The sequence below is a fragment of the Chenopodium album genome, chromosome 7 (genome assembly GCF_948465745.1).
Source record: "Chenopodium album chromosome 7, dcCheAlbu1.1, whole genome shotgun sequence".
Lineage (NCBI taxonomy): Eukaryota > Viridiplantae > Streptophyta > Magnoliopsida > Caryophyllales > Amaranthaceae > Chenopodium > Chenopodium album.
The window spans coordinates 72,655,958-72,670,720 of NC_137840.1; the positions used below are offsets into that span (position 1 = coordinate 72,655,958).

At 37.3% G+C, this 14,763-nt stretch overlaps 3 protein-coding genes across 3 annotated transcripts; 2 read left to right on the forward strand and 1 right to left on the reverse strand.

Moving 5' to 3' along the window:
- The first annotated feature begins 227 nt into the window (after window positions 1–227).
- LOC145638427 (carotenoid cleavage dioxygenase 7, chloroplastic-like) lies at window positions 228–3,885 on the forward strand. The gene is made up of 7 exons (XM_081689395.1): window positions 228–1,032; window positions 1,128–1,256; window positions 1,740–1,871; window positions 2,044–2,322; window positions 2,848–2,933; window positions 3,059–3,379; window positions 3,540–3,885. The coding sequence occupies exons 1-7, from the start codon at window positions 288–290 to the stop codon at window positions 3,684–3,686; spliced, it is 1,839 nt and encodes a 612-aa protein (XP_081545521.1). The 5' UTR covers window positions 228–287; the 3' UTR covers window positions 3,687–3,885.
- Window positions 3,886–4,536: 651 nt separating this feature from the next.
- LOC145640644 (uncharacterized) lies at window positions 4,537–11,962 on the forward strand. The gene is made up of 9 exons (XM_081691886.1): window positions 4,537–5,860; window positions 6,766–6,862; window positions 7,318–7,402; window positions 7,558–7,680; window positions 8,309–8,386; window positions 9,964–10,067; window positions 10,565–10,652; window positions 10,740–10,838; window positions 11,458–11,962. Exons 1-9 carry the CDS (start codon window positions 4,537–4,539, stop codon window positions 11,545–11,547), a joined length of 2,088 nt encoding a protein of 695 aa, XP_081548012.1. The 3' UTR covers window positions 11,548–11,962.
- Window positions 11,963–12,647: 685 nt separating this feature from the next.
- LOC145638429 (uncharacterized) lies at window positions 12,648–13,980 on the reverse strand. Its single transcript, XM_081689396.1, has 3 exons — window positions 13,580–13,980; window positions 13,301–13,397; window positions 12,648–13,225 (listed from the first exon to the last, which is right to left on the reverse strand). The coding sequence occupies exons 1-3, from the start codon at window positions 13,798–13,800 to the stop codon at window positions 12,818–12,820; spliced, it is 726 nt and encodes a 241-aa protein (XP_081545522.1). The 5' UTR covers window positions 13,801–13,980; the 3' UTR covers window positions 12,648–12,817.
- Between the last annotated feature and the right edge of the window lie 783 nt (window positions 13,981–14,763).

Genomic DNA, 14,763 nt, shown 5'->3' on the forward strand with positions numbered 1-14,763 from the left:
AACATACTTATGGCAAAGTGAAACAACTAGTATGTCTGCCATTTGTCCATGAAAAATTTTAACAACATTGTGTGCATTTTCATTGTAGTGGTTGGACCCACCAAGAAAAAATTGCAAAAATAATGTCCAACACTATTGGAGAGTCTTCAATCGGGCTAAAACACTTATTTGGAATGCAATTATATATAGCATAATAGCAATACCAATACCAACACCAATCTCTTGGAGTAGCCCCATCCACCACTTACTAGCCTAAGTCTAAATTCCTCTTCAAAATCTCTCTCAAGATGCTAGCTAAGCCTTGCCACATAATTACTCCGACTATCTTTCGGACACCAGAAAACTCTGTACCCCGTGCAATACAATTCCGTCGTAAAGCCACCACTATCCAACCTACACCCATTGTCGTACCTGAAAGACGGGTTTCAACCCAAGAAATTATCGACGAGAAGATCGTGGCATTTTGGGACTACCAATTTTTGTTCATGTCACAAAGGTTGGAAGTACCAAATCCTATTAAACTTAAACTCATTGAAGGTGCATTACCAAAAGACTTCCCATTAGGTACATACTATCTTACTGGGCCGGGCCTCTTCATTGATGATTATGGATCAAATATCCACCCGCTCGATGGTCACGGGTATTTAAGGGCCTTTGAAATTAATGGGCCGAAGGGAGAAGTGAGATTCTCAGCTAAGTATGTTAAAACTAAGGCCCAAATGGAAGAATGTGACCCAATAAGTGGGTCTTGGAGGTTTACTCATAGAGGCCCATTTTCTGTGTTGAAAGGTAGTAAAATGATTGCAAATACTAAGGTGATGAAAAATGTGGCAAATACTAGCATCTTAAAATGGGGTGGACGTTTGTTTTGTTTGTGGGAAGGTGGGACTCCGTATGAAATTGATCCCCAAACTTTGGATACAATTGGAAGTTTCAATTTTTTCAATGATGATAATAACATCATTGAAGGTAGTGTCGATCGATCTCATGCTTGGGATGTTGTTGCCCGTATATTGAAGCCTATACTCCATGGTGCGTATTATAAAAATATGCGTTTGATTTAATGAATCAAATTGAAGTTACTTCTCTTTCTAACACTTTTTGAGCATCATTTGTTCAATTTGCAGGACTTTTCAAAATGCCATCCAAAAGATTATTATCACACTACAAGGTTGACGCTCAAAGAAAACGACTTATCGTTATGGCATGTAACGCAGAGGATATGATACTTCCTAGAAGTCACTACACTTTCTATGGTATACAAAGTTATTATATTTTCCCACTCACTTGCATATTTTAAACTTTGTCATATTTCTAGTATATATGAACTCCAAGCAATTAAGTCTCCAATAAATATAGTTGGTGATAACTCATTTTAATTATGATGTATTAATTATATATGGAGTACATTCTTATTGCACATCTAACATATTTTTAATGCATCACTAATGTGTTACCCAGGCATTGCACCGAGTTGCTACTTTAATTATTCCTTGTGATTATATGAATTTGATATTCATAATGTCTTTTTTTTTTTTTTAATTAGACCTTGTGATTATCAATTATATGCATTTATTTTCATGTTTATAATATAGTTGATAGTTGGCTTAGATGGTTAAATAACAATCTTTCTTATAAGAGGCTGTTAATGATCATTAATTTATTGTATTAATTTGCTACTAACATTCTTGTAACGAGTTAATGACCTTTTTATTTTATACTCCGTATTTTTTTGACAGAATTCGATCCAAACTTCAAATTATTGCAAAAGAGAGAATTCAACATTTCCGGTCATTCAATGATTCATGATTGGGCTTTTACCGATACACATTACATATTGTTCACTAATCACGTAAAGTTGGACGTGTTAGGTAATCAAATACATAAATATACATACGATTACTATAACTATATGCAAAAACGTACACCAGAGCATCATAATCAATTTTCATTAGATTAAAATTGGTTAAACCATTGAAACAAGGTTTAATGCATTATTACCTAGCTAAAATCACTTACATTATGTTTGATACAATATCACAGGAACAATGGCAGCTATATCTGGAAAAGCACCTATGATATCAGCTCTTTCAGTGAACCATAACAAGCCAACATCTTCCATTTACATCCTTCCTAGATTTTCAAGCAATACAACCAACTGTAATTCTGATGAATACTGGAGAAAACCTATAGAAGCTCCACAACTGTGGCTATTACATGTTGCTAATGCATTCGAGAACGTTGATGATGATGGAAACCTTAGGATTCAAATCCATGCTACTGCTTGTGCTTATAAGTGGTTCAACTTTCAAAAGATGTTTGGTAAGCAATTTATATTTTTATTACAAATGAATATATACATAAGTTTGGTTTATCAGGGAAGTGAAAATTCCCATGAAATAACAATTTGTAGGAATTAAATTCCTTTATCAAAATCATGGGAATTCATGAAATTTGTTTGGTTAAAAACGGAAGAAGTAAATTTTCATAGGAATTGTAACTTACCAAGGGGAGGGGGGTTGGGTAAGTTAATTCCCATGTTTTGAGGGAAGTCAAAATTCCCATGAATTGCCGAATTGGCATTGCCCCCATTTTTACTTTTTTTATGTCAACCAAACAAAAAATCCAAAATAAAATTCATGGGAATTTTAAATGCCCACAAGAAATTAAGCAAAACAAACAACATCATATATATATATATATATATATATATATATATATATATATATATATATATATATATATATATATATATATATATATATATCTGAGTTTTTAATTTCACCAAATAATGAATTACCTTTTCAACATATAGATATTCATTGTCATTACATTAAATTTTGATAGGATACAATTGGCAAAATGATAAATTAGACCCTTCAATGATGAACTGTAAAGAAGGGAAGGAGCAACGTTTGCCTCAACTCATTGAGGTAAGTATATTACTTTTTAAGTTTTTATATTACATCCCAACCTAATAATTTAAGTATATATGTAAGCATATTTCATAATCTTTAGTTAGTTGTTCCTAAATTTTTTTCCTCGCAAATTATTACAGGTGACAATCAGATTAGATAAGAACGGAAAACATCGAGAATGTTCAATAACACGTTTAAACAATCGCGCAAAATCTTCAGATTTTCCAATGATTAATCCGAAATATTGTGGTTACAAACATAGATTTGTGTATACAGCAGCTTCTTGTGGTTCACATCAAACATTATCACATTTTCCCTTTGAAACAATACTCAAACTTGATAAGTTAACTAAAAAAGTATGTACATGGTCTCCTGGTATTCGTCGATTTGTTGGGGAGCCAATGTTTGTCAACAAAGGATCGTTTGGTGATGAAGACAATGGATATCTTTTGGTAGTGGAGGTGAGTTTTGAATAATCTTTTCTACGAATAATATGTAAGGTTTTTCATGTTACATGAAAAATTGTGTATCCATATATTATAATTCAAACCAGTACGTATGTATTTAATAATATATCATAAACCACTCAGTATAAACTAAATTATAATTTATATGTTGCAGTATGTGGTCTCGCGACGAATGTGTAATTTAGTGATCTTGGATTCAAAACGGATTGGTGAGGCAAGAGCAGTCGTTGCAAAATTTGAAGTTCCAAAATCGTTGACTTTTCCTTTAGGCTTTCATGGTGCTTGGACTCTTAAACAATGATGTAGATTGGAATCAAGATTCGGGGGGATAAGAATTTGAACAAAAACCTTATTTTTGTTTTCAATTTTTTTGGTAGGTTTGTATGGGCTTTGGGTGTTATTTGCCTATTTTATGTATATTGCTCATGTAAGTATGATACACTTGTATGTTGTAAGGACTATTCATAAATAGATTATTTACGATCTCATAAACTTGCCTCCAATTGTCCCAACAAATAATAGACAAATGAACCCTAATCACAAACCTTAACTGCTAAACCCTAAACCCCCCGTTTAAATCATGTTGTCATAATAACAAGAATTCACTTTTCAAAATTTAATAGGCCAAAAAATATTATGACAATCAATCAAAATGAGTGGAACACAAATGGGACACGAAAAGTAGGACATGATATTTCCTCCCTAAACCCAAACCCAAACCCTGTAACCTTAACCCTTGATGTTGCAATCTCAAAATTAAATACACAATTATACATTACTGAATTAAGGGTTACTTACTCGTCAAAAAAAAATATAAGGGTTACTTAAATAGAGAATTCTTTAATCTAATTTCCATCCAACAAATATGGGTTTATGAAAACTTGGGACTAATAATCCTTAATCCCATTCCTACATAGTACATACCAAACACCCTGAAAGCGAGGAATAGCTCAAATGATCAGAGTTTCCCTCCCGATTGGATCAATACTCACCTCCGCATTTGTGGCTCTCTAAAAAAAAAAAAAAAAAAAAAACCGTCGGAGCACCGCTGTCCAAAGCTCTAAAATCAAAACCCTGAAATTCCCTCGCCCCCGCAAAACCCAACTCACATTCTCCAATCTCCAAAACAGAAAAAGCTTGAGCAACCATCAATGGCGGGATTCACTGGTTTCTCCTTCACCAACACTTCTTCAACCTCTTCCTCTTCTTCTTCCTCTCCATCCCCATTTTCTCTCTCCCCTTCCCCTTCTCCCTTCGCCGCTAACCCTACCTCCTCCGCCGCCCCCTCCCCTTCCCCCTTCAGCGCCTCCTCCACCCCCTCCTTCGCCGGATTCTCCGCCTCCTCCTCCGCCGCCCCATCACTCAGTTTCGGCGCCGCTTCTTCCTCCTCCGCCACCCCTTCATTCGGGTTCGGATCCTCCACTCCCGCATTTGGGGTTGCTTCCTCTGCTACACCTTCCTCCTCCTCCTCCGCCCCATCACTCGCTTTCGGGTCTTCCCCCACTCCTTCATTCGGGTTCGGATCCTCCGCTGCGACTCCCGCCTTCTCTTTCTCTCCTGCCGCCGCTTCAACACCATCGTCCTTGTTTGCGTCTACTGCTTCTTCTTCTGCTGCACCGTCGTCTTTCTTTGCGTCTGCTTCTTCCTCTGCTGCTGCACCATCTTCTCTATTTGGGTCAGCTTCTGCTGCACCATCTTCTCTATTTGGGTCTGCTTCTTCTTCATCTGCTTCTGCGCCATCTTGTCTATTTGGGTCGGCTCCTTCTTCTTCAGCTGCTACTTCTACAGGTGCATTTTCATTCTTGAAATCGCCTACTCAAACAGCAACAGCAGCACCAACCGCAACCACAACTGCTGCATCGCCTTCTCCGGCGTTTTCCTTTACGCCATCGGCTTCTTCTTCTGCTGCTAGTACCAATACATCATCGTCATTGTTCAATTTCAACAATGCCGCCGCCGCCTCGGCTTCGAAGCCGCTCTTTGGTGCTACTGCCACCCCTACTACACCTCCATCTGCTGCCACTGCTGCTACAACACCTGCTTCTCCCTTTGCTGCTGCAACTACAACACCTGCTGCATCAACTCAACCTGCTGCTGCTGCTGCTACATCAACTGCCCCATCTGCATTCACTGGGTTTTCACTGAATTCATCAGCTCAACCTGCTGCTGCTGCATCAACTGCTTCATCTGCAGTCACTGGGTTTTCACTGAATTCATCAACTGTGGCAACACCAGCAGCTTCTGCTTCAGTTCCGGCTGCGGCTTCTCCAGCAGCAACTGCGTTTACTGGTTTTGGGGTCTCATCTGGGTCTTCTTCCTTGAGCAATGCTACTGCTTCGTTTCCGAGTTTTACTATTCCTGCAACTAAGGCTACTACCTCAGCTTTGTCTTCTCAATCTCAGCCTCAGCAAACTGCTTCTACTATTACTACCAGTACTGCTGCTGCTAGCACTGCTACTGCTGCCCCTGCTACTGGTGAGCTTTGCTAAATTTTGTGCCATTTAATTGATTGATTTCTGAATTGATGCTAATATGCAGAGAAGTAAGAATTACTGGGATTTCATGATGTTTGGTTTTGTTATTGCTAATGTTGGGGAGTAAAAGAGACTTGTTCTTGTTGCATTTCCATGATATTTCTAATATATAGTACAATGTTGAATAATGGTATAGTTTCCCTGTGTATCCAATCCGACACATGAGATTTTAATCAGATATTATACTGTTATGTTATTTGTAGGTAGTACAATTAGGAGGTTTGTTGGAATTGTAAGAAGGAATAAGTAGAGCAAAAAAAAAAAAAAAAAAAAAAAACCAATCAGTTTCTGTTCTGACCAATCTAGGTTGAGCTCGAATCTGAATGAGTCTCTGGAGTTCATGGAAGAAGTGGCTATTACAATTGGTTATAGCTAGATAATCATTGAAATTCTAATGCCTTGAGAAAGTTTCAAGATCTTGAGAAGAAAGTATGCAAATTGTACAATCCTTAAAAACGATCCAAATCTCTCTGAGGAACATATGTTGGTAAAAGAAAAATGAAGTAAAGTTGAAGTAGAGAGTAGTCTAGTGTGATATGCTTTGTGTGATGATCTTGCAAGAATATACTAGCTCCGTAGTGTAAAGCAGTGGCTCTTTACTTCAAAGCACACATGATATTTTTTGCTATTGTGATTGCATCCAAAATGTTAAGAGCCTTTTTCTGTTGAGGGATCTTGACGCTGCTACCTTTTATAATTGTTTTTTTATAAGTATTTGTTATTTGGGTTATGAACCAACTACATCGTGAAGCTTGCCTCATTCAATGAGAGATTTGTTTTCTATTTTGTTTCCATATTCCATGATCCTTGAGAAATTGTTAAGTGGTCTAATGAGTCTTGTTTTAGGCTTTCTGGCTACATCTTCTGTCTCAGCGGCCATCTCCAGCTCTACAACAACTGCTGTACAAACATCTTCTGTTGTTGCTGTAGCCTCAAGTAGTGGGTTAGTGCCTTTTCTTTGTGTAGATCAAAATCAATGATACAGAATTTCCTATAATTGAAGTTTTTATCTCTCTGTTAATTTGGCAATCTTACTCTCTTTGAGTGCCAACAATGATATTTTAAAGGTCTTTCTAGATTGTGGTTAGATTATTGGCTTAATTATTGCAATGAAGCAATATTGGCTACCTTTGTCAATGTGATTAGCATTGTTTAGCACCATCCTGATTTGCAAGTGAAGTTTATTCATTAGGAAATTTCTGCTTCTATCTCTTTTGCTGGTATAGCAATAAATTGATGTATATTGTGGATTCTGAACACTTCTATCTTCCCTTCTCTTTCATTCCACCACGAGAAAATTAAATTTTTCTATGTGCCAATAGACTGATTGTACTGACATCAAAATTTACTTTTGAGGGGTTTTATCTTACATGTGCTCATGTTCTCTCTTTTATGTAGAACTACCTCTGCCGTGAGTACCCCTGTAACATCTGCTCCCATCCCCAAGTTGCCCTCTGAAATCACTGGAAAAACTGTTGAAGAGGTACTTTAATTTTTCTATAACATGGAAAACATGCTGACAGCATTTTTTAGTCGCATTTTTTTCTATAATGTTATCTTGTACGAGCTGGACTTCCCCTTGTTATCTGAAAAAAAAAAATATCCATGTGGCTTTTCTATGGACTTTCTGGCTGGAAGATCATCAAGGAGTGGAACTCTGAATTACAAGACCGTACTAGAAAATTCCAGAAGCAGGCTAATGCAGTTGCTGATTGGGACAAAAGAATCTTGCAAAACCGAGATGTACTTCTACGACTTGAGGTATTTTGTTTGAATTTTCTCCTGCCTTTTCTAATTTAGTAATCCCTATGCATTGGTCTGCTTGTCTAATGTTATTTTGGGAGCTTGAATGAGTTAAACCATTGTCTTTTATTTTATGTGTACATTGGGAGTTTTGTTTCTTTTGATGATCTAATTGAGCGTGCGTGCAAGTGAGCGAGCGAATATGTGTATCTGTTAATATGATGTGATAATTAATGGGAATGTGGATGGACTTGTTTTGTTTTAAAGAGATCTTAGTAAATAAGAGAAGGATGTAATGAGGTGGAGGGGAGAGTTGGAGAACAAGGCATCCTCTTAAGAAAGACATGATAGATCTTAATTGGTAAAATCTAGCTTTCTAATCCTTTTTCGAGTGGCGAAAGAGGCTAGTACCTGGAAATCTGGAATATGTCTGGAGCAGAACTCTGTTTCATTGGGCACTCTAGATTGGCTCTAGAACCATGGAGGTAAGGCATGCTGGAAGGCAGGAGTGAGCGTGTGACTTGGAGATATGTATGATGAATGCATATAGGTTTTTTTTTGTTGAGTTGCTCCGTTGCTTATCTGTACTCTAATCCTGTCTTCTTTTTTTTTTTTTCAATCTTGATGCACTTTCATCACGGATCAGACCGAAGTAGCAAAAGTGGTTGAGACCCAATCCAATTTGGAAAGACAGCTGGAGTTAATCGAGACTCATCAACAAGAGGTAGTTATTTTCAACTTTGTGCTATATACTACCTCCGTTTTTATTTAGTTGACACGTTTTGACTTTAGCACTTTTCACATACCTCTCTTTGACCGTGTTTTGTGCTTTATACGTAATGAAAAATATAGTCATGTGTGATCTTGTTAGATTCGTTATTTTATATACTTTCAAAATATCAACTTTTCATAATTTTTTATTACCGATAATTAGAGATATTAACGATTGAATAAATGCATTGGCAAACGTGACTAAAGAAACGTGTCAACTAAAAAGAAACGGAGGAAGTATAATTTTGTGACAATGCTCTGGCTCTGCACAGAGTATAATGCAGTATTAGTAGTTAAATTGCGGATTTTCTTTGTTTTGGCTAGAATCTCTTGCTTTTCTATCAATTACATTGATTTTCTATGATGTTGTCTTGGAAGTGATAAAGAGCAATAAGTCTGTCTTGTGCTGTCACTCTGTAAGGCAGCATGGTGATTGAAGCATTGGTCTTTGGCGCTTCTCAGCGTCCATTTTTCTTAACACCAATGTATGGACTAGACACAGTTACTATTGGTGAAGGTTTAACTCATAAATATTGATGTTCTTGGAGCTTGATTTGGTTTGAATTCTCAAGGTTGGCTTCATTGTTTACTTCTGGATTTGATAAGTTCTTAGGTAGGAAATAATTTTGGTCCAAATGTTTTCCTATAATTTTTCCTCATACTAGCCAGTATAATAAGTGTGCCTGAGAATCTGTGATATGTGATTTTCTCAAATAGAATAAGTGTCAACTCTGAATTTCAGCATTTTTCATATGCTTTTCTGCGCACAAGATCTTGATTAAACTACAGTTTAGCCTATGGCTCGCCACGAGCTGAGCCAAACCACACTGTGACATCTGTGTGCTTGGTTTGATTAAACTTTATAATCAATCTTGACTTTCTTGAACTTGTTACAAACTTTAAAATCATGTTCGAGTTTGACTTTAAAAGAATAATCTAAATTCGAGCCAAACCTGGCACATCAGCGAAAGAACCATTCTTGAACTTAACTTTAGCTGCAGAATTCTGTTTGTCTCCATCCCCAGTGCAACCCTTCAAACTGCTAAAACAAACTTTTTTTTTGTATCCAATGGTGGCATTCTCTGTATAAAGGGGTGTGGGTGGGATTTGTGCATTTTTTTTGGGGGGGGGGGGGGGGGGGGCGGCAGTGTCTTTGTAAGTTCACCTGTTAAAGATTCACAGTGAGACGGCTGAGACCTACAGAAAGTTGAGCTTTGGCTCTTTAAACTCTGTGTGGCTGTTTGCAAGTTTGCGGGGATCCGGGGATGTTATATTATGTACGGTTTATAACTATCTGTGAAATGCATACAAAGCTGTACGTATGCATTTTTCCACCGTCAGCTACAGGTTTCTCTTATATTTCTTTGAAGTGCAAATTTTGTGTCGGGGTTAAATTTTATTCTCTTTTGTTTTTTGAAACTCCACTATTGTGTTGCTTATGGAACTGTATCTTATCATTGCCCTAAACTCTAATGACTAAACCCAACTTTGTTTGCTCTTATGTGACTTTGTGTTTTGGACTCTTTCCAGGTTGATAAAGCTTTGGAAAGTATTGAAGAAGAAGCCGAGCGTATCTACAAGGATGAACGAAATTTGCTTCTAGATGATGAAGCTGCATCCACCAGAGATGCAATGTAAGTACTTGGTGTTATTGGTCCTTTTTGTGTGTCTATTTCATCCTTTCCTAGGTGAAAAATGCCAAAATGTAGAAGTTATCTCAGCTCCTGGGATCCAGGATTGGCTGGGGTCAACATTTGCCATCTGATCCCTTTTCAAATCCTACTCACACCTTGCAAGTTGTAATTCAATCGGGGCCTGGCTTGATAGGGAGTGCTGACAGAATTCGATAATGTTGTCGGGGTTACTTAATGGCCATAAGGGTTGTGGACTTGTGGTTGGAACCATCTGATATAATATGTGTTTTTTCTATTAGAGCTGATGCCCTAAGGATCATTTGCTGCAGTGACGGATTTCTCCAATAAGTTACGGAGGAGAGTTTGTTGCTTGTCTGCAATTTTGTGTTTGTACATAAGTTTGGGCATTATTGTGGGTTTAGTCTAGTAACACACAACCGTCAGATGGCGTCTTTGAAATATACTGAACTTGCCTTTAATAATTGTTGGTGTTGCAGGTATGATCAGGCAGAATCTGTTGAAAGGGAGCTAGAACACATGACAGAGCAAATTAAATCAATTATTCAGTCCCTGAATGCTAGTCAGGTATATGTTCCATTCCACGCCATATTAGTTTTACCAGTATCTTACTTTTTTACCCGGAAACTGTATACATTAATTTTTGCTATATAGGGTGGTGAACTTGATACAACTGAAGGAATGAGTCCATTAGACGTGGTGGTGAGGATCTTGAATAATCAATTGAGTTCTCTGATGTGGATTGATGAAAAGGTTAGTAAATTGTAGCCTCCTTTCTCAGTTTCAATTTTGCTGGCAAAGGTTGTTTGGCGGAGTTCATGCTTTAAAATATATACTGTGACATAATTGTTTACCATCTTTGCAGTGACACTGCTGTTTACTAAACCTCAAATAACTTTCACGTGTAATGAGATGTTTATTTTCCTTTTCTCCCCCCCCCCCCCCCAAAAAAAAAAAAAGAAAAAGAAAAGAAAGTTTCTAGCACCAAGTTTTTATGGAATGTTGGTTTCAGGAAGGTTAAGTGTTTTAGCCGCACTTCTACTAGTGCTATTGATTTACATAATCAGGGCAGAAATGTGAACCTCTACTCCCGAGGATTATATTTAGGATTTAAGATGATTTGGATGCTTAGCTTCATAACACTATATATATACTTTTGCTAGAGATGTGCTACATGCTAGATACACAGCGCTCTCCACCCATTCCAAAACTTGTGATTGCGCTCCAGAATAAAAATAGAATAGGAATAATCAGTGGTGGCTATGAGTCAAGATACTGTTCTTAATGTGCTTAATTTTGTGCATGCATATTAGCTGTTCATTACATGCAAGTGTGATTATTATTGATTGCTTATATCTTCTCATCATTTTAGGCAGAAGAGTTTTCATTTCGCATCCAGAATCTTGCAAGTGAAGGTTCAGCTGCTGATCGTGAGCTAGTGGCCCCAAGATTGTGGGGTTAAATTTTGGAGTCTTCCTAGATAGGAGCAGTTAACTTCTCAAGTTTGGTGTTCTCTTTTACTTACTAATTGCCAGGGGTTTCCCTAGAGAAGCTTGTAAAGCGCTTGCCGTTCAGATCACTGAGACCTGTTCAAGTCATGCATGACAGAGGATTCAATCCAGCCAATTTGTTCTGTTAATTATATAGTCTAATCCAATATGGAATGAGGTAAATATCGGTTACGATTGCAAAACTTTTCAACCTTGTGCTTAATATTTTGTAATCTCATGTTCTGGACTGAATTGGTACTCAATCAAATGGAGAGTGGTTACCTCATCTTCTAGTTTTGACAATTCTATATTTCTATATGGTAGGTTGACATTTTTTGATAATTACTCCGTATGTACTTATATTATATATGATATCCCTTTTGCTAAGTTCCAGTTAAGTGCTAATGTAACAGTGAAGTTCAATATGAAAATTAAATCCTCCTCTCTTTTTCCTCATGACTATCATCATCTTTGATGAGTTTATAAGTACTTGAGTTGCTAGAACCCTATATTCGCTAACAGTTTTTACCTCTTCTGAAATCTCTTTAGTCTTTCCTTGCACTTGTGATGTATAGTTCTCTATTAATCATCCTTGTAGTAGTAATGCACTGTAGTACGTTTTGATAACCGGGAATACACCAGTTAGTTTGACAGAGCGAATAGAGAAAGGGAGATAGGGGGTGGGGAGGAGGACAACTGTATAAAAACAAGGATAAAGGGCATGGACTTAGCTAGAGAGAAGAAAGACAATAGGACTATAGGAGGGAGAGTGAAGACTAAGTGATAGTTGTCATCGACACTGCCGATTGATGGCAACTAATTTACATCTCTCGGAATTCGTGTCAACATTCATGACAGCCAGTGAAACACCACCATTCCAGAAATTCCCAAGCTTTTAGGTGGAAGCTAGTATCTAGAGGTTGCAATATGACATGTAAAGTTTATCAAACATAGAAGGATATTTTATAATTAAACGACTACTGGTAGAATTGTTATACTGCGTAATATAAAAAGAAATCACACTTAAACGTTGAGAAAGACAGTAAGCTTCTCTATCAGAGTGTAAGAAACTTACCAGTTTATGCAACAAACCATTAAAAAAAAACAGTGATACTACTAGGGAGGGTACATTATTGTGATAATACTGCTATAGTTCTTGAGGACACAAACCAGTAGTCAAAGGGAAAATGTGAATCATCAAATGGACACAACACTGTTGTACACTTGTACATCTGAAAAACGTTAAACCATAACCCTTTGATTTAAGGCGCGCCTCACAAACACAATCGAGAGATTGATGACAGAGAGAAACAGAGTCAAGTGAATGACTTTCCCGGGATTGGAACCAGAGCCTATGTTCTCAGTTTGAGGGGACTCTATAGTATTATCAACTAGTGACCTTAGACTACCAAAAATTCCTTGAAGTCCACTCCCAATGTTCTCCAACAGCCAGCTCAAAACCATTGAAACCAAACTGTGTTCGCTCTGAGAGTTGTCTGCTGCTAGTGCTGCAGCTGTGTTAGTGGTGCCGTTTGTTAGCCTTATTGCTGAATTACCTAGCATTAGAGATCTTAAGAACCCCTGAACCGCGCTGTTATTCAACATAGCAGTAATGATGCCTGTGTCACACATTACTGATTTTACCATTTCCTGCATGCAGAAAGAAGATTGAGATCATCTTTTTGGTTGATCACTAGTTTGTAAGTTTTTATAAAATAGAGTTACCTGAACCACTGGTGTTTTCATGAACTGGAAAGCAGCATTTACCAGTTGAAATTCAGGATTCTCCACCAACATTCTTGGGCATTCAAGGTTCATAAAACTGAAATTTGAAGGGAAATCAGTAGATCAGGTCAGTGAAAGCACCCGTGTATATGTTTCTTAGGATCTTATGATTCGATTCTAATTTCCCCCAACAATACAAAGTAGGCTTTGAAGTAGAGGAAAGAAATAGTAGCAAACCAAGTAAGAAGAGACTAGGTCCTAATGCTTTGCTGTTTATACCTTTGGATGGCTGTCATGGAGTAATCAGCCTCAGCTCGAGTGGGAACGGACCCAAAAACAGAATTGATACAAAACTTATCAGTTGATATTTGACCTTCAATCTCATTTCTGTTAGCTATAGTTGATGTTAAAGACGAATTAGAATTTGTTTTACCAGTTTCTTGTTCCATTTTATCTTTTGGGATAACAGAAGTTGTAAAAATTTTGGAGAAGATTGACATATTTGTATCGGGCAATTTGTGTATTCAGTGAAGTATAGAGAGGAGAAATTTCTTATTTCTTAGTTTTTGTATCCTTGTTCCTTAGTCTATACCATAATGGCTGGTATATAAATCGAAAATATCGAATTGTTTAATGGATTCATTCAGAAAATATGAAAGTATAAATTTTCCAAACGCAAAAGTTAAAGCTGCTGATTATTTTAATGAAGTTGGGTTTAGCAGCTTTAGGCTTAAAGCATCCTTATGCATCATGACGAAAAGAAAGAAATTTGATTTGCCATCACAAGTACTCCGTACCAATTTTTTATACGACGAGGAAGCTTGTGAGGAAGTAGGCTGTGGAAATCAGTCTAACCACGTCTGATTCCACGACCCTTCGTAGAAAGAGAGAAAAGGTGAAAATGCTGAGGAAAGGTGGTGAATTTGTGCTTAATTTAGTACAGAGTGTGTATTATGAGACAGGTAGAGGGAGATGTTTTCTGGGTTCTATCTTTTTCGGGGTTAATTTTAAACGTCTTACATTAAAATGAGTGTAAGATTGGTCATACACCGTTACACAGGTCTACTCAGCTGCTTTTATTTCTTCCAAAAATAGAATATAAGCAAACTAGTTTGTGAGAACTTTGATGGAATATAGTTATCTGCCATAATTGTCTCAAAATATAACTTATTCCTAACCCTAGCACTAATTTGAGACGAAGAGAGTTCTTTTATGTTTTCATTCTTCAGTCATCCCATTTGTATCTTGTACTGTTGTCCCAAATAGCCAAATACTAGCTCTGCCTTTCCCCTGATGCTGTTGCGCCATGAGACCTGATTACTGACTAAGAGGCCATAAATCAGAAGTCTAGGAGGCGGTGTTTTGAATTGGCAAGTTGCAATTGTGTCGACTTACAGTCATGTACTCATGTCAAGTCGTCGATTGGATTTATACTCTATTGAGCCATCTGATTAAACAATGTA